We start from the raw sequence: 19,735 nt of genomic DNA, 5'->3' as shown, positions 1-19,735 counted from the left end.
TGCTACGGTGAATAGACAATATCTTTGCTCACAGAGAGGGTTGGATTTATAGGATAAATTCCCAGAAATGGAATGCTGAATCCAAAAATATATGTGTTTTACATGTAACCAACTATATAGGTTTTTTAGAAAGTTGGGGCAAGAAGCCTAAGATTCCTTGAATTCTGTTGGTCCCTACATCCCAGGTTATGAACCGTAGGTGTGCAGTTTGTGTGGATAGGCTCCGTGGAGGAATGAATGATAATCTTAGGAATTGTTTAGGCTTTGCTGGCAAACCTGACTGTACTCCTGATTTGAAGAGATCCATTTGGAGGAAAGAGAAACAACTCTCTAGTAACACACAGCTGGTATCTTTTTTTTTTTTTTTTAATCTTCACCCAAAGATATTTTTTCCCATTGATTTTTAGAGTGGAATGGAGGGAGGGAGGGAAAGAGCGCAAGAGAGAAACATCAATGTGAGAGAGACACATCCATTGGTTGCCTCTCATACATGCTGCAAATGGAGTGAGGATCAAACCTGCAACCCAGGTACGTACCTTTGACCAGGAATCGAACCCGAGACCCTTCAGTGTGTGGGTTGATTCTCTAACCACTCAGAGCACCGGCCAGGCCACAGCTGGAATCTTATCCCTTAAGGGGAAAAGTCACAACCCTAGTGGTTGTCTAGGGCTAAAGACATTTGTGGCCAGTCTGTAGACCCCAGATGATGGCTAAACCCTCAAGGAGAAAAGATTTAATCTAGAGCAGGGGAAGGAAACATCCGGCCCTCTGGCCAAATCATTTGGTCTGGCCCTGCCAAGGCAACCCACAGGCGGGACTTGAAATTCAATAAACCTAGGAGTTTTTTCATAGTAACATAAATTTGTATTAAGTGAATTATATTAAGTGAATGATATTATAAATATCCAAATGGCCCTTGGCAGAACAAAGGTTCCCCACCCCTGATCTAGAGGGATTCTAGGATTGTTGAGAATACAGCCCTTTGCCCTAAAAGGATGAAATTATATGACCTGGCTCTAGGTTAGACCCTGCTCAGCAGGCATCAGACTCCCATGTGCTTGACGGGAGTACCTGGGGAAGCTGCTCACTGTCTTGGGCCCGGTGGAGTTCCTCCTGCAGGACTGATGTCTCCATAGGTCTTGGGAGAATTACAGGGCTACTTCGTTTTCTCACATAGACAGGTCTCTGGAAAGCCCTCCCTACCCCACCCCCAGGGCCCGTGCTGGTGGTCCATCCCATCCCAAATTAGCTGGGCCTCTCAGGCCAGCCACCAGAGCCTTTTCTCAGGGGGAAACAGGATGCCTATATTCAGAACTGTGAGAAGTGCTTTGAAACCTGGAAAATACAATGCACTGTAAATTAGTGGTTTGCATCAATTTATTATCTGAGGCCCAGCCCCAAAGAATTGCAGCAATGGTCGTATCCTAATCTGAGAGCAATTCCATGTTGAATTGTGCTCTCAAGAATCACCCTGGCTGTGTTCCATTCTCTTCTGCAATAGTTTCCACAGTCCTCCAGCATCTCCATTGTTCATCTGGCCTTGTCCAACTTTCTGTGTTTCTTTTCTCGATCTGAAGAACATTATCTTTCATCCTCTTCTATGCCCTCAGAATAGGGTTGTCTGTTGAAAAGTAATAATTAATATTTATTGAATTCTCAGTGTGAACCGACAATATGCTTTAAACCAGTTCATCTCAACTGGCCTCACTTATCTGGCGTAAGGGTAAATATATTCCCCTTTTTACATAAAAAGATTTGTGGACATTTATCTTCCTGTTGAGAACAGTGCTTTTCATCCAGGGCCACTTCCACCCTCCAGGGGACATTGGCAATATTGGGAGACATTTTGGTTGTCACACTTGGGTCGGTACTGATATCTAGTGGGAGGAGGCCTGGGATGCTGCTCAACACCCTACAATGCACTGGGCAGCCCACACAACCAAGAATTCCCTGGACCCAGATGTTAGTAATGGTGAAGCGGAGAAACCCTGCTTTAAGGTTTGAGAAAAGTGAGGATAATTATACCCCCCCCCCCCAAAAAAAAAAAAATCACATTGGGGCTATTCTTGTGGTAGCTGCCTGCTTTTCTCAGTTTTTAAAACAGATAATCACATATACACAGATGGGCATGGACATAAAACTCAGCATCCAATTCCCAAATCTTTAGAACTTAAGTGTCTGTGGCATCTGCTATTTTTAAGAAGGTATAAGCTTGCATCATTGCATCTCAGCCAGGAGTGACTAACCCTGCCTTTTTTCATCTCCTCCCATGCACCTTCCTGGGAACATTTAGCAATGTGTGAGACAGGTTTGGGTTGTCACTACTTGGGGAGAGGGTGCTACTGGCATCAAGTGGGTAGAGGTCAGGGATGGTTGCTAAACATCCTACAATGCACAGGACAGCCCTCCCCACAACAAAAAAATTATCTGGCCCAAATGTCAGTAGCACCAAGGTTGAGAAATCCTGCTTTGAAACAGGTTCTTGATTTCAAAGGCTTATAACAGTGTTGTTTCTAAATTGAGAAATAGAAGCCAGGTGGATGTGTGAGAGAGCGCTAGATTTGGCTCCAGGAATAGAGAAACTAGTTTTCTAGCAGGTGAGGCTGTGATGTTAATGAAAAGTTTCTAATTTCATTGATGATGTTAGTAACAAACAAGTTACCAGTACAGGCACACCTGTTTTGTTGCACTTCAGAGATGTTGCATTTTTTACAAATTGAAGGCAAGCCCCTAACTCTCCACCCCATCCCAGGCAAAAGATTATGACTTGCTTTATTGTGGTGCTGGCTTTATTGTGGTGATTTGGAACCCAACCTGCAGTATTTCCAAGGTCTGCCTATATCTGGCAGTCTGTTGGAAAATTCCACACCATTTCAGTATCTTAGGTGAAAATTTTCAGGTTTTACAAAAAATCAGTTTGGGCTTGAGTGAGGGGTTTGTGAGTTTACTTCTTCTTATGAACTGGCCACTGCCTGGGTTGCAGGCCTGGACTGAGGAAAGTTGAATAATCTATAGAGGAAAGCAGTAAAATAAATAGGCATCTGTCCTGGGCATCATTTTGGTCCTCTCTGGCCTGCCTGTGTCGTGCCCACTCCCTCGGTAGCTCTCTGAGACGTAGGCCAGGCTAGAATTGGGGGTGGTGCTTTAAATGCATATTTCTGGGAAGCTGCAGAGGGTAAAGGAACTTTACTAGTGATATCTAAACTTGGAAGTTCACGTCTCATTGTCGTGTGTGTTTGGGTGACATTATTTCCAGACCTATACTGCTAACTGGTTTTCTGATAACTCTTGTGGCTGGGTTGTGGAGAGATCTGAAAGTGTAACTAGGAATAGAGCTGGCAGCTGCCTGGAATGCTGGCCTGACTTTTTTTTTTTTTCTTGTCTGAAAGGAGGGAGAGAGTTTGGATTGAAAGATTGGTTTTGTCTGAGCTAGGAGGAAAATTCACAACCACCATATCATAGCTTTGAAGTTTATTGGGTGCTTGCTAGCTTCACACTCACATCCATACCCAGTCTCACCCCCTTTGTGCCTAGGAGGAAAGATTGAACTTCCTGTGAGAGGCATGGGGGCGGGGGGAGGCCTGGGGGACCTAGGACCCCAACCTGTTAGAGTGTTTTTGGGGAATGTGGTTAGTGTTTGGAATATCTGCAGATACCATCTGCACTGACCTATTTTATAAACCTCAGTTTGTGAAATAATGCTTTTGATTTCCTAGCAAAGTGCTTGACCTGTTAAGTAATAATCATGAAATGATCTTAAGATACAAAAATCTGGAACTTATAACCCCTTTACATCTCATCATGAATAAAGGTGGAACTCATGGGCTGGGAATGAGGTGACAGACAAGGTAAGTGGGGTCCCTACCCCAGGTCCTTGAGTTCAGCAGCTGCAGCTCAACTCCAAAAGACCATCTTTCCTGGGGTAGCAGGATGGGACGGGCTTTGGCTGTTGGAATGGCCACTTGTGGTTGGAACTGGAAGCCACGCTGCTGGCTCCATCTGTAAGAAGACCCTTGACTTAGCCTTGTCCCTGTGGGACCCTGGGTGGAGATGTTCTCATCCTGCTATGTCAGTGGACAGGCTGGGTCCCTCCCCCCACTGCTTGGGTGGAGTAACCAGCCTGTGTTTCAGGCTGGGCTGGGGAGATACAAAAGAGGTTTGAGACTGTTCTTTCGTAAAGGAACTCGGGGCCTCTTTAAACCTCACACCCACCCACTCCCACCCCCCACTTCCCAGGTCTATCTGTAAAAGCAGGTCAACCTGCCTTGGCCAAGTGCCTCAGTTGGTTGGAGCTTCATCCTGTACACCAAAAGGTTGGTGAGGGCACATAACCTTGGTTGTGGGTTCTGTCCCCAGTCAGGCACATATAGGAGGCAACCGATTGATGTTTCTCTCTCACATCGATGTTTCTCTTTCTCTCTCCCTCTAAAATCAATAAAAACATATCCTCTGGTGAGGATTTAAAAAGAGCATGTTGCCCAGCTGGTTTGGCTCAGTGGACAGAGCGTCGGCCTGCAGACTGAAGGGTCCCAGGTTCGATTCTGGTCAAGGGCACATGCCTAGGTTGCAGGTTCAATCCTCAGTAGGGGGCGTGCAGGAGGTAGCCAATCATTGATTCTCTCTCTCATCACTGATGTTTTTATCTCTCTCTTCCTCTCCCTTCCTCTCTGAAATCAATAAAAATATATATTTTTTAAAAAGAGCATGTTGACCTGACCTCTTTCACAGGACCCACTGTTCACAATCGTAGAGGCATCTGTCACCATGCAGCATCCTGCCCATTCTTGTTATTAACAGACCAGGACTAAGGGATCATAACATTCACATTCTGATTCTAACACTGTGACTGCTGAATATGAGGCCAAAAGTTCACCTCTGACTCAGAATCTTGTGTGTATTAAAGACCAGTTCAAAGGGAAGAGAAGAAACACACACACAAAACAGGTCAAGTGTCGTGGAATCTAATTACCCTGCTTATCTGGGTGTGTTTTAAGGCAAAGCCATAGGACACTTAATTATATTCCGTGTGTCACTTAATAACAGCCTGTGAGGTTAGGGGTTTTACAGTCTCCCCATGTTCAATTTCAGAAATTGGGGGCTGTCACATTTTTGAGACCCCAGAATTATCAGACTTAGCAATGAGCCAAGAAAACCCTGCTGTTCACCCACCCACCGATCCACATCTGAGCGTGCTTAGTGCATTTGGAGCTGGAGCTCACCCTTTTGCACTTAAGTAGTCCACATGTGTGTCTGTTTGCTTTTTCAGAGGAAGAACTTGTAGGTTGTGACCAGGCTTGCCATTTGCCTCCTAAATGTGTGTCCCTGGCGTTTGGTTCAAGGACATTGGCCAGATAGCTCTGCCTTGGCCCCTATCTCAGCCCTTCTACTTTTCGGTGCTGCCAATATTTTGGAACTGATCCAGTCTGGAGAAACTTGGTTTTTAATTTAGGGTATGCAGCCAACTTCCTCTTTAGGATTTCAGAGGCAACTGCCTGTTTCAGCACTGTGGGGAGACTGGGTGAGCAGCCAGGAGGAAAGTCAAATTGTTTCTGTTTCAGAGTCCCAAGGCGGGGGTGAGGTTTCTAAGCTTTAGAGGGAGGATATATTTAATGCTGAAACTTTCAAGCTACAGGCCTCTTTGCCCCGGGGGTTAGGAGCCCATTGAGGTGATTCTACACCCTGTGCTCAAGCCCTAATGGCCGTTTAATGTCCTTGGTGAAATGGTAGGGGTGGTTTTTTCCTGTTCTGTTTTAAAGCTGTCCCTGGAAAGCTGGATGGAAGAAAGGGTCAGAATGTGGCAGCAGCTGGCTTCTCTCTTCTCTCCTCCCCCTCCCTCGCCTTTCACAAGGCTGGATTTGGCAGTCACTTCCCAGAAGACAGCTTCCATCTTCCTTTTTTGCTGGTTCCTAGAAAAACCTGCTGATTGGGCTGAGAGTGGGGTCAAGCGGACACTCCAGCCCAGCAGGAAAATAGCTGTGTGATTTCCTCTGAATATCAGTGCAATTTCCTCTGGAGGACCTGACTCAGCATCTGTACCCTGCCTGCTTTGGAAAGGGCAGCTGCCTGGCTGCTGGGATTTCCACACCTGGGCATAAACGCCTCTGGTGGGCATCATGCCTGGTGTATGAGACAGCCAGCCCTGCTCAGCGCTTGCTGTCACAGGAGATGCTGTCATAAGCCAAGGGTGTGAAATGCCCTGTCTGCTGGGCACCTCTTCCTGTCCTTGGCCTGGTGAACATGAGTTCATCCTCAGCGTGTCCCTCCAGCTTTTTCATATGGTGTCTTTCTGAACCTCTGATCCCTCATATCCCCTACCTCCCAGTTTCATGGACTCTTGTGCAGCATCTTCTCAGTAGAGGACTGAAGTAGACTTGGGTGACTCTTCTGTTATCCTTGTCACTGGATTATAAGATAAGCTCTTTGTAGTCAGGGACCGTGTTTTCTGCCCACTGCTGTGTGCCCAGTGTTAAGCCTGGCCCCCACCTGTCCCAGGAACTCAGCAAGTACTTCCTAGAGGGATGTTTGCTCCGCACATGAATGAGCAGATGCTGCAGCATGGGTGGGGAAAGTGCAAAAGTGGAAGCAGTCGTGTCAGTATGTCTGGAGAAAGCAAAGGGCTGGAACGAATGGTAAGAAGGATGTCCCTGGCTGACCTGGGTGCGGTTTGAGCCCCAATCTGGCATTCAGGACCTTCTGGAACCCCCACCCCCACCCCCCGGTCCCAGCTTTTATTCCCACCCATCCCCTTCCAGGGCCATACTCTAGTCCTGCCGGTCTGCGTGGGCCCACCTAGTCGCCTGTACCTTCCCCCTCCTGTTGAGGCAGTGCTCCTCTCACCTTTCCCAGCCTACCTGGGGTCTCTGTCCACTTTCTGGTTGCCATTAAAAGCCCAGTGTGTGTCTTACTTTATCCTTGCCATCTCCCTAACCACCCACTTCTCCACCCTCTGAGCATCTGGTGTGTTGGTCTCCCCACACATGTGCCACATGCCAAGCACATCCTTGCACCAAATGTGCTTTTTCTTACCAGAGGCCAGTTCCTGAGTGAGTGGGGCTGCCTGAGGGAATGTGACAAACCCCAGGGCCTGAGTTATGGCTTGCTAACTATGTTGTCAGAAAAGATGGGCTCCTTTATTTAAATCCTCACCCGAGGATATGCTTTTCATTGATTTGGGGGGAGGGGAGGGATCGATGTGAGAGAAAATATTCAATTGTTTGCCTCTCATACTCACCACTACCAGGGATAGAACTTGCAACCTGGGTATGTGCCCTGAACAGGAATCAAACCTGAGACCCTTTGGTGCTTGGGACGTTGCTCCAACCAACTGAGCCACATAGGCCAGGATGGTGGGCTCCTTCTTAGAGTGGGAGTGGGGGTTCATCACCGGCCCCCACCTGGCTCCTGCTCAGGTCCTGGAAGAACCCCAGGGAAGTGGAGTGACTGGTGAGGCCTTGGAGGGGGAGAGGGCTCTGTGGGGAAAGTCCAACTAACTTAAAAATAAGAAATCAAACTTGAAAGGTTTTCCCTTTGACCTGCCTCCAGGGGCTGTGGTTGAGAGGGACCTGTACTTGGCTAGGCCAGAGGGGCCTGATCTGTGTCTCATGCAATCTCTTACCCAGACCCCAGGGCCAGGCCCAGATTTACCTGGAAGTGCCCGGCCTGCTCAGAAATGGAGTTTCTCCATTTCTCCCCCCCCCCCCCCCCCCCCCTCCTCCTCCTCCTCTTTCTCCTCCTTCTCTTTCTCCTTCTGTTAGACCGCTCTACCTTCTGTTAGACCACTCCCTGGCCTCCAGAAGCCTGCTTCCCATGCCCACTGCACTTCCCAGCTTTAGCCTTGGTCCTGCTTGCCAGCCCTGCCTGCTGTTTCTGGCTTCCATACCTGCCTGCTATTTCTCCTCTTTTCTCATTTTCTCAGTCAGCCTGCCAGCTCTTTTATTATCCTTTTCTCCCACCTTCCCCACTTGTCCCAGTTGTCTTTTTCTGTGGCCTTTTCATTCTCTCTCCTGCTTCCCTTCTCACCTCCCTGGCACCCACCACCTCTCATGCATCTGTTCTCCAGATCTACATCTCTAGTCATTCCCAACTACGCCCTAGATCAGCGGTTCTCAACCTGTGGGTCGCGACCCCTTGGGCAGTCAAATGACCCTTTCACAGGGGTCGCCTAAGACCATCCTGCATATCAGATATTTACATTACGATTCATAACAGTAGCAACATTACAGTTATGAAGTAGCAACGAAAATAATTTTATGGTTGGGTCACAACATGAACTGTATTTAAAGGGCCAGAAGGTTGAGAACCACTGCCCTAGATGGTGATCCCTACCATCCCAAGGGTACAGACATGCAGAATGCTGCTATATCCAGTTGTACCTGAAGCCAGCCTTCTTACCTTCCTGCCCCCACCCTTCCCTGCTCTCATCCTCACTCCATGTGAGAACCCCAACTCACTGCCAATTTCTCCCATCTTTTTCCTTTTATATCAACTCACTTTTTAAATTTATCTTAAAGGGATGTTGACATTATTTCTTGCTATAACATTATATTAACTGAACCACCAAATACAACTAAAACAAAGCGGGGTAATCAATTTTCTTGGATACCTTACTTCTACTTGTTTGTTGGTTGGTGGGGCTTTGTGTGGGTGTGTGTGTGTGTGTGTGTGTGTGTGTGTGTGTGTGTGTGTGTGTTAATCCTCACCCAAGGATATTTTTTCTATTGATTCTTAGAATGAAAGGGAGGGCGGGAGGGAGGTGGAGAGAAAAACATCGATGTGAGAGAGACACATGGATTGGTTTCCTCCTGCATGCACCCCGACTGGGTGATCAAACCTTCAACCCTTCAGTGTGAGGGCTGACACTTTAACCATGTTGCCACACCAGCCATGGCAGGATCCCTTGGTTCTGAGCCTGGGGGTTTGTTTCCTCTTGTTAAAGAGTTGTTGAAACCAGAACAGTGCCCGCCCACCTTGGTAGAATAAGGAGTTTTGAAGTAGCATGGCTGTGGAATAATTTTCTCACTTGTCCCTGTGTTACCTCCTAAGCTGTGGGGAACGTAATTCCCTGTAAGTTATGTTACCTTTCTCCTCTCTCCCCCCCCAAAAAAAATATTTTTTTATTGATTTCAGAGAAGAAGGGAGAAGATAGAGATAGGAACACACTGCACACTGGGGATCAAACCCACAACCCGGGCATATGCTCTGATTGGGAATTGAACCATGATCTCCTGGTTCATAAGTCAATGCTTATGCGCCATGTGCTCCTCTTCTCCCCTTTTTTTTTTTTAATTGTAAGAATAATAAAAATGGACGGAGCCGGTTTGGCTCAGTGGATGGAGCGTCGGCCTGTGGACTGAGAGGTCCCAGGTTCGATTCCGGTCAAGGGCATGTACCTGGCTTGCGGGCACATCCCCGGTGGGAGATGTGCAGGAGGCGACTGATCGATGTTTCTCTCTCATTGATGTTTCTGGCTCTCTATCTCTCTCCCTTCCTCTCTGTAAAAAATCAATAAAATATATTTAAAAAAAAAAAAAGAATAGTAAAAATGCAATCACATTGTTGCCATGCTGGTAAAGTTAGAAGTTAAAATTCTATTGCTGTAGATCTGTCTGCATGCGGACTCAAATTCCAGAAGAGCCACCCCTTTTCTGACACCTACAGTCATTCATGTAATCAATTTTTATTTTAACTTTTTAAAAAAATTTATTGGGGTGACATTATTTAATAAAATTATATAGGTTTCAGGTGTACAATTCTATAATACATCATCTGTATACCTTTCTTCTCTTGGCATCTGCCACCACTCCCCTCAGAGTCTTCATGGAGAATCAGGAAATCCTGCAGACTTGAATTAAGGCTCAGAAGATTAGGGTGGATTCCCAAGTGTCTGGAAAGAGGCATGACAGTAAGTGACATAGTTCAGTTGATATTCTTAGTCCTCAGACTAAGTGATTTTTCTGCTTCATTTTGGGTCTCAGTCCCAGGAGTGAGAGGAGACTTGTGTCCTTAGGAAGCCCCTCGGGAAGGGACCTGGGAGCTTCCTGCCCTTTTCATCCTCTGCCACACACCTCCTCAGGATGATGCCCCTTGGCCGCCTTGGGCAGACAGGCAGGCATCTATCAACCCCATGGTCTGAGCTCATCAGAGCTGTGATTACCTAAAGGCAGACAGTTGGGCAGCCCTGGCCTTAGGCCAACATTTGTGGTTCAGAAGAGGCAACTGAGGGAATGGGGACAGGATTTCCTCTAACTTAATCCGGCTGGCCTAGCACCGACTCTTATCTCCTCGGATGTGGAGAATCCTTGCTGTGCGTTAGTCTCTTGCTTCTTGCTGCCTTTTGAGTCAGCATTTCACTCTCAAGGAGGGTGATATGCTGCTACAGCCCCTCATTGATTGCAGAGTGGGTGTCTGGGCAGGGTGACACCAAACATCAAAACAGACATTGTCACCAAACCGGTTTGGCTCAGTGGATAGAGCATCGGCCTGCGGACTGAAAGGTCCCAGGTTCGATTCCGGTCAAGGGCATGTACCTTGGTTGCGGGCACATCCCCAGTGGGGGGTGTGCAGGAGGCAGCTGGTCGATGTTTCTCTCTCATTGATGTTTCTGACTCTATCCCTCTCCCTTCCTCTCTGTAAAAAATCAATAAAATATATTTAAAAAAAAACAAAACAAAAAAACAGACATTGTCTTTCTCTCCAAGCTCTGACATGTTTACTTCACAGTGGAAAAGTCTCATGCTTTCTCTCTGGGAGGCTCCTAATCGTTTCCTTTCTTCCCAGGGGACTCAAGCAGCTGAATGTTCTCTCTGAGCCCCAGATCCCTCAGCAGGCTCTCCACTTTGTCCTAGACTACCTGGTGACCCTCAGCCTCAACACTGGTGGGCAGGAGGCACCCATGGGCCCTTTTGTTTAATGGAGTCCCTCCACTACCTCGGGACTGAGGTGTGGGAAGCAGGGGGTTGGGGGAATATGTGGGCCCAGGAGCAAAGTATGCTAGTTTAGGAGAGTGGGGAAGAGGAAGACCTTTGCCCAATCTGAATCCAGAAGTCTGCTCATCCCACAGGAGAACCTGGAGGAGAGGCAACATCCTTCCAAGAGGGGATTCCACTTAGCTAGTTCACCAGGCCCACTAGCCAGCCAGTCAGGACCAATAAGTTTTGACAGGACACATCCCTTTCTGGGCATCTTAAATTTGCATTGTGAAGTGTCTCAGACTGGAAAGAGATACAAAGAATGATCAGCCCAATAGCCAAGTGCCCACCAGAACTTAAATGAACAGCAATACAGTTGGAGTCCTTTATACCTTCACTGCATATGGAGTTATCACTAAAAAATGTGCAGTTTTGCCCTAGCCAGTTTGGTCAGTTGGTTGGAGCATTGGCCCTTGGACTGAAGGGTCCTGGTTTCAGTTCTGGTCAAGGGCACATACCTTGGTTGCAATCTCGATCCCTGGGCCCAGTCGGGGGATGTGCAGGAGGCAACCAATCTATGCCTCTCTCTCTCACACTGTTGTTTCTCTTTCTGTCTTTCCCCCTCACTTCCACTCTGTCTAAAAATTAATGGAAAAATATCTTTGGGTGAGGATTAGTCAAAAAAAATTTATATGTGTATAAATATAAAAAGTGTACAGTATTGTTTTGCAAGTTTACACCTCATGTAAATGATATCACATGGTGGGTTTTTGTGTGTAACTTGCTTTCTTTGTCCAGCATTATTTATGTTTCGTTCACACTGATTGATGCCTGTGACTGTAGTTTATCTCCACAGGCATATAGCTCCCTGGGTGCGGCTGTTTCACAGTACTTTTATCCATCTTCCTGCTAGTGGGCATTTAGGATGTTTCCAAGTTTTTGCTCTTTCAAACAGTGACAGAGCAGTCTTGTAGATGTCCCTTTGGGCTCATGTCCAAGAGTTTCTCTTGAGTCATACCTTGTTTAATGTGACCATATAGGTTTTCAGTGGTATCAGCCTGGAAAAAACCAACCTATTCAATTTGCATGGACTCAAAGCTGGGAGGGGGGGGTCAGGTGTCTGAGCCTTCATGAAGGATGATATTTCAACTGGGCTGCACGTGCCCGGAGGCCTTGGCCAGGAAGTGGCATGCGTGGGGTGGGAGCTCCATGTTAGCTCAGTGTGGTCCAGAGGGAGCATGGACCGTGGATCAACCCAGCTGGAAAAGCTGGAAGCACACAGCTGCTGCCAGCACCCAGAACCTTGTTTCTGCCCCGTGTCCCCCTCATAGTATTAATTTCTTCACCACCCTGTTAATTCCTCAACAACCCATGTTTTCTGTTTTGTTCTCTGCAGTGAAACTAAGCTCACAGACAGCACCTGGCATCTTCTCAGGTTTGGATACACAGTTGATCCTTGTTGTTTGTAGATTCTGTATTTTCAGTTTCACCTACCTGCTGAAATTTATTTGTAACCCCAAATCAATACTTGTGGCACTTTCACAGACCTGTGCATAGCAGCAAAAACATTTTGAGTTTCCTGACATGCTCTGCTTTCTTGTTTCAGCTCTTGTACTGTAAACCAGTGCCCTTTTCACTGTTTATTTAGTGTTGCATTTTTATATTTTTGTGCTTTTTGTGGGAGTTTTCACTGTTTAAATTGACCCCAAAGTGTAGAGCTGAAGTGCTGTCCAGGGTTCCTAACTGCAAGAGGCTGTGCTGTTCCTTACAGAGAAGATACATGTGTTACTATTCAGGTATGACTTACAGTGCTATTGGCTGAGTTCAGTGTTAATGAAGTAATGTATATTAAATGAGATGTCTTTAAATAGAAATAACACATAACACAAGATTAAATACACATAACACAAGATTATGTAACTTAACACAATATTTTCTCCAGGAGCAGTGGTTTCATATTTGCTAGTTCAGTGTTTGTGGTGACTTTTAGAACAGAGCCACTATGAATAAGGAGAGTCACTGTAGTTCCTGTGGCAAGTAGCATACCCTCCACCCCCAAGGATGTTCCTGTCCTAATCTGTGGGACCTGTGGATATGTTACCTTATTTGGCACAAGGGTCTTTGCTGATGGGGTTAAGAATATGGACCTGCAGATGGAGAGAACATTCTGGATCTAATCAGAAGGACCCTTAGAAGTTCAAACCTTTTCCTGCTGGGGTCAGAGGGAGATGTGACTATGGAAAAGAGAACCAGAAGGAAGGCAGCATAAAGCCTTTGCTGGCTTTGAAGACAGAGGAAAGGGCCACAGCCAAGGAGTGCAGGTGGCCTCTAGAAGCCAGAAAAGGCTTGGAAATCTCTAGAATCCCCAGAAATGAATGTAACCCTGCTGACACCCTGGTCTTAGTTGGTGAGATCCATGTCAGATCTCTGACCTCTTTAAGATTTTTGTGTTGTTTAATGTTTTGTGTAGAGTTTTATTTTTACTAGTGGCCTGGTGCGCGAAATTCATGCACATTAAAAGGGAATTAATTAGAGAAAATATTTTAATATTGCTGTTTTCCCTTTCTCTATAATAGAAGTGTCAGAGTTGAAAGAAAATTAGTAAAATGTATATGAAAATCTTTCTCCTGTCAGAGTCTGGGGCACGCTGCAGGATCCAGAATCAAGTCCCTGCCCACCCACGTGCACCTTGAAATCGTGCAAGACCCAGACCCGGCCGGCCCCACCCTCATTGGGCAAGAACCAGACCCGGCCAGCCCCACCTCCGTCAAGCCTCACCAGGCGAGGGGCACAGCCTCAGGTCCCCCATCAAGCCCCGCTGGGTGGGAGGGATGCAGCCTCAGGTCCCCCGCCTAGCACCAGGGCTGGGGGTGCGGCCTCAGGTCCCCTGTCCTGGCACCGGGGTGGAGGGCGTGGCCTGAGGTCCCCTGTTAAGCCCCACCAAGGGGAGGCGCAGCCTCAGGTCCCTGCTGATCGCTCATTATGGCTCTTTATGGGAACCCCGCCTCCACTGTGGGCGCAGCCATCTGTGTTATGGGAACCCTGCCTCTGCTGTGGGCGCAGCCATCATGTGACGGAGTGAGGGTCAGTTTGCATATTGCCTCTTTATTATATAGGATATTTAAAAATTATTCTCTTCCCCCACCCTCCCCTCCTTTTTGGCAACTATCAGCTTATTCTCTATATGAGTCTGTTTCTGTTTTGCTTTATTTATTCATTTGTTTTCTTTTTCTTTTTTTTAGATTCCACATTTTATTTACTTAGTTAACCCTCACCCGAGGATATTTTTTTCCCATTGAGTTTTAGAGAAAGTGGAGAGGGGGAAAGTCAGAGAGAGAAACCTCGATGTGAGAGAGACATCGATTGGTTGCCTCCTGCATATGCCCCAAATGGGGCTGGGGATAGAACCTGTGACCAAGGTATGTGCCCTTGACCCAGAATCAAACCCATGCCCCTTTAGTCCTCCAGCCAACACTCTAACCACTGAGCAACTGGCTAGGGCAGATTCCACATTTAAGTGAAATCATATGGTATTATTCTTTCTTTTTAAAAAAATATACTTTTATTGATTTCAGAGAGGAAGGGAGAGGGAGAGATAGAAACATCAATGATGAGAGAAAATCACTGATTGGCTGCTTCCAATTGGAAGAGATCAACCAAAGAATTTGTATGCATAACCCATAGACATAAACAGTAGGGTGGTGAAGGCCTGGGGTGGAGGCGGGCTTGAAGGGGTCAATGAGGGGGAAAGGGGAACATATCTAATACTTCCAACAATAAAGATTTAATATAAAAAATAAATAAATCTTGTTATTTGAGACAACATGGATGAACCCAGAGGGTATGTGTTAAGTGAAATAAGTCAGACAAAGAAAAATATCTGCTAGCCCACATGGCTCAGTGGTTGAGTGTGGACTTGTGAACCCGGAAGTCACCGTTTGATTCCTGGTCAGGCCATATGCCAGATTGTGGGCTTGATCCCCAGTAAGGGGCACGCCTTGAGGTTCCCCATCAAGCCCAGCATGGTGGGGGGTGTGGCCTCAGGTCCTCCCGCTGGCACCAGGGCGGGGGACCTTGGCCTGAGGTCCCCTGTCAAGCCCCATTGGGCAGGGGGTGCACCCTGAGGTCCCCCGTCAAGCCCCACATGGGGGGGGCACGGCCTGAGGTCCCCTGTCAAGCCCCACCAGGTGGGGGGCACAGCCTCAGGTCCCCTGCCCCGGCCCAGCGCCACGCAGCTTCAGGTACCTGCTGATTGCTCGTTAAGGCTCTTTACGGGAATTTGGCCTCCGCTGTGGGTGCAGCCATCTTGACCGTTACTGCATGATGGTCAATTTGCATGTTCCCTATTTATTCGATAAGAGGTATTACATATGTCCTCTTTTTTCATCCATTGACACCCCCCCCCCCTCCTGCCTGCCCCTGGCCTTCACCACCCTATTGCCTGTATCCATGGGTTATGCATATGTGCATACATACAAGGTCTTTGGTTGATTACCTCCCAACCTCTCCCGCTTTCCCTCTGAGATTCCTCACTCTATTCCATGCTTCCATGTTTCTGGATACACTCTGTTCATCAGTTTATTTTGTTACTTAGATTCCACATATGAGTTCGATCATGTGATACTTGTCTTTCTCTTACTTATTTCACTTAGCATGGTACTCTCCAGGTCCCTCCATGCTGTCTCAAAGAGTAAGAGATCCTTCTTTTTTACTGCTGCATGGTAATCCATGGTATAAATGCACCACAGCTTTTTTATCCACTCGTCTACTGATGGGCATTTGGGCTGTTTCCATTTCTTAGCTATTGTGAATTGTGGTGCTATGAACATAGGGGTGCATACATTCTTTCTGATTAGTGCTTCAGGTTTCTTAGGATGTATCCCTAGACGTGGGATCATTGGGTTAAATGGCAGTTCCATATTTAATTTTTGGAGGAAACGCCATAATGGTTGCACCAGTCTGCATTCCCACCAGCAGTGCACCAGTGTACTAGGGTTCCCTTTTCTCTACATCTTTGCCAGCACTTGTCATATGTTGATTTGTTGATGGTAGACATTCTGATAGGTGTGAGGTGATACCTCATTGTCATTTTAATTTGCATCTCTCTGATAATCAGTGACGTTGGGCATTTTTTTATGTCCCTTGGCCATCTCTATGTCCTCTTTGGAGAAGTGTCTATTTAAGTCTTTTGCCCATTTTTTAATTGGATTGTTTGTCTTCCTTTTGTTAAGTTTTATGAGTTCCTTGTATATTTTGGATATTAGCCCTTTATCAGATTGCCAAATATGTTCTCCCATACAGTGAGCTCTCTTTTTGTTTTGTTGATGGTTTCTTTTGCTGTGCAAAAGCTTTTTTCTTTTTTTAAAAAATATATTTCTTTATTGATTTCAGAGAGGAAGGGGGAAGGAGAGAAAGATAGAAACATGAGTGATAAGAGAGAATCATTGATTGGCTGCCTCTTGCACGTCCCGTACTGGGGATTGAGCCCGCAACCCAGGCATGTGCCCTTGGCTGGAATCGCACCTGGGACCCTTCAGTCTGCAGGCTGACGCTCTATCCACTGAGCCAAGCCGGCTAAGGGTGTGCAGAAGCTTTTATTTTGATATAGTCCCATTTGTTTATTTTCTCCTTAGTTTCCTTTGTCTTAGGAGATGTATCTGTAAACATATTGCTATGAGAGATGTCTGAGATTTTGCTGCCTATTGTTTCTTCTAGGATTTTTATGGTTTCATGACTTACATTTAAGTCTTTTATCCAGTTTCACTTTATTCTTGTGTATGGTGTAAGTTGGTCTAGTTCATTTTTATTTTTATTTTTTTTGCATGTATCTGTCCAATTTTCCCAACACTATTTATTTATTTACTTACTTAAAATATTTTTATTGATTTCAGAGAGGAAGGGAGAGAGAGGAGAGAGAGAAACATCAATGATGAGAGAGAATCATTGATCGGCTGCCTCCTGCAAGCCCCCTACTGGATCAAGCCTTCACCTTGGGCATGTGCCCTTGACTGGAATCGAACTTGGGACCCTTCAGTCCACAGGCCAATGCTCTGTCCACTGAGCCAAACCACCTAGGGCCCAACACCATTTATTGAAGAGGCTCTCTTGACTCCATTGTATTAATTGAGCGTAATGGTTTAGGTCGATTTCTGGGTTCTCTGTTTTGTTCCATTGGTCTATATACCTGTTCTTGTGTCAGTACCAAGCTGTTTTGATTACGGTGTCTTTGTAGTATAATTTGAAATCTGGTATTGTGATTCCTCCAACTTTGTTTTTTCTAAAGATTGCTGCAGCTATTCGGGTGTTTTGTTTTGTTTTTATTCCACATAAATTTTTGGAGTATTTGTTCTAGATCTGTGAAATATGCTGTTGGTATTTTAATAGGGATTGCATTGAATCTGTAGATTGCCTTGGGTAGTATGGACATTTTAGTAATGTTGATTCTACTAACCCATGAACATGGTATATTCTTACAGTTGTTTATATCTTCTTCTATCTCTTTTTTCAACATCCTGTCCGAGTACAGGCCTTTTGCCTCCTTGGTTAAGTTTATTCCTAAATATTTTATTTTTTTTGTTGCAATGGTAAATGGGATTGTTTGTTTAGTTTCTCTTTCTGAGAATTCATTATTGGTGTATTAAAAAGCCATCGATTTTTGGGTGTTGATTTTGTATCCTGCTACATTGCCAAAATCATTTATTAAATCTAGTAGTTTTTTTGGTGGAGTCTTTAGGGTTTTCTATGTACAGTATTGTCATTGCGAATCATGAGAATTTTACTTCCTCCTTTCCAATTTGGATGCCTTTTATTACTTCTTCTTGTCTTATCACAGTGGCTAGTATTTCCAGTACTATGTTGAATAAGGGTGGTGAAAGTGGACATCCCTGTCTTGTTCCTGTTCTTAGGGGAAATGGTTTTAATTTTTGCCCATTGAATATGATCACTGTAGGTTTGTCATGTATGACCTTTATCATGTTGAGATACATTCCCTCTATTCCCACTTTGCTGAGAGTTTTTATCAAAAATGGGTGTTGGATTTTGTTGAAAGCTTTTTCTACATCTATTGAGATGATCCTGTGATTTTCGTCTTTCAGTTTGTTTATATGATGTGTCACATTTATTGATTTGCAAATATTGTACCAGCCTTGCATTCCTGGAATAAATCCCACTTGGTCATGGTGTATGATCTTTCTGATATATTGCTGTATCTGATTTGCTAATATTTTGTTGAGGATTTTAGCATCTATGTTTATCAGGGATATTGGCCTGTAATTCTCTTTCTTTGTAGTGTCTTTATCTGTTTTTGGAATTAGGATAATGCTGGCCTCATAAAAAGAGTTTGGAAGTGTTCCTTTCTTGTATTTTTTGGAATAGTTTGAGGAGTATAGATGTTAGTTCTTTGAATGTTCGATAAAACTCCCCTGTGAAGCCCGGACTTTTATTTGCTGGGAGTTTTTTGATTACTGCTTCTATTTCATCAGTTGTTATTGGTTTATTCAGGTTTTGTGATTTTTACGCATTCAGTTTTGGGAGATTGTATTTTTCTAGGAATTTGTTCATTTCATCCACATTGTCCAGCTTGTTGGCATATAGTTGCTCTTAGTATTTTCATACAATCCTTTGTATTTCTGTGGAGTCACTCTTACTTCTCCACTTTCATTTCTGATTTTATTTATTTGGGTCCTCTCTCTTTGTTTCTTTCTGAGTCTGGCTAATTGTTCATCAATCTTGTTTATCCTTTCAAAGAACCAGCTCTTGGTTTCATTGATTTTTTTGTTTTTTTAATCTCTATGTTATTTATTTCTGTTGTAATCTTTATCATTTCCTTCCTTCTACTTAATCTGGGCTTTTCTTTTTTTAAAAAATTAAATCTTTGTTGTTCAGATTATTACAGTTGTTCCTCTTTTTTCCCCCCATAGCTCCCCTCCACCCTGTTCCCACCTCACCCTCTGCCCTTACCCCAGCCACCCACTGTTCTCATCCATAGGTGTACAATTTTTGTCCAGGCTCTTCCCACACCCCCCACACCCCTTTTCCCCCCGAGAATAGTCAGTCCACTCCCTTTCTATGCCCCGATTCTATTATTCTATCACCAGTTTATTCTGTTCATCAGATTATTTATTCACTTGATTTTTAGATTCACTTGTTGATTGATGTGTATTTGTTGTTCATAATTTGTATCTTTACCTTTTTCTTCTTCCTCTTCTTAAAGGATACCTTTCAGCATTTCATATAATACTGGTTTGGTGGTGATGAACTCCTTTAGCTTTTTCTTATCTGTGAAGCTCTTTTTCTGACCTTCAATTCTGAATGATAGCTTTGCTGGGTAAAGTAATCTTGGTTGTAGATTCTTGCTATTCATCACTTTGAATATTTCTTGCCACTTCCTTCTGGCCTGCATAGTTTCTGTTGATAAATCAGCTGACAGTCGTATGGGTACTCCCTTGTAGGTAACTGATTGTTTTTCTCTTGCTGCTTTTAAGATTCTCTCTTTGTCTTTTGCTCTTGGCATTTTAATTATGATGTATCTTGGTGTGGTCCTCTTTGGATTCCTTTTGTTTGGGGTTCTCTGTGTTTCTTGGACTTGTAAGTCTATTTCTTTCACCAGGTAGGGGAAGTTTTCTGTCATTATTTCTTCAAATAGGTTTTCAATATCTTGCTCTCTCTCTTCTTCTGGCACCCGCATAATTCAGATTTGGTACGTTTGAAGTTGTCCCAGAGGCTCCTTACACTATCTTCATATTTTTGGATTCTTTTTTCTTTTTGTTTTTCTGGTTGGGTGATTTTTGCTTCTTCGTATTTCAAATCTTTGACTTGATTCTTGCGAT

The 19,735-nt window shown here is 45.0% G+C and overlaps 1 protein-coding gene across 6 annotated transcripts in view; it reads left to right on the top strand.

Moving 5' to 3' along the window:
• The window catches only part of SH3GL1 (SH3 domain containing GRB2 like 1, endophilin A2), a 49,740-nt gene that overhangs the window by 1,612 nt on the left and 28,393 nt on the right, over nucleotides 1-19,735 (top strand). For 2 of the 6 annotated variants that reach the window (XM_036312583.1, XM_036312585.1), the window contains exon 2: nucleotides 9,810-9,901. The exons of the other annotated variants lie outside the window; for them this stretch is intronic. Coding sequence is in view for 1 of the 2 variants with exons in the window: in XM_036312585.1 (XP_036168478.1) it covers nucleotides 9,896-9,901 (6 nt within the window). In the remaining variant the exon portion in view is untranslated. The remainder of the gene's footprint in view (nucleotides 1-9,809; nucleotides 9,902-19,735) is intronic. 6 annotated transcript variants of the gene reach the window in all.

The sequence above is a fragment of the Myotis myotis genome, unplaced genomic scaffold (genome assembly GCF_014108235.1).
Source record: "Myotis myotis isolate mMyoMyo1 unplaced genomic scaffold, mMyoMyo1.p scaffold_m19_p_6, whole genome shotgun sequence".
Classification (NCBI taxonomy): domain Eukaryota; kingdom Metazoa; phylum Chordata; class Mammalia; order Chiroptera; family Vespertilionidae; genus Myotis; species Myotis myotis.
Note: the sequence above shows the minus strand (reverse complement) of the source record. Positions and strands in the feature narration are given on the sequence as shown.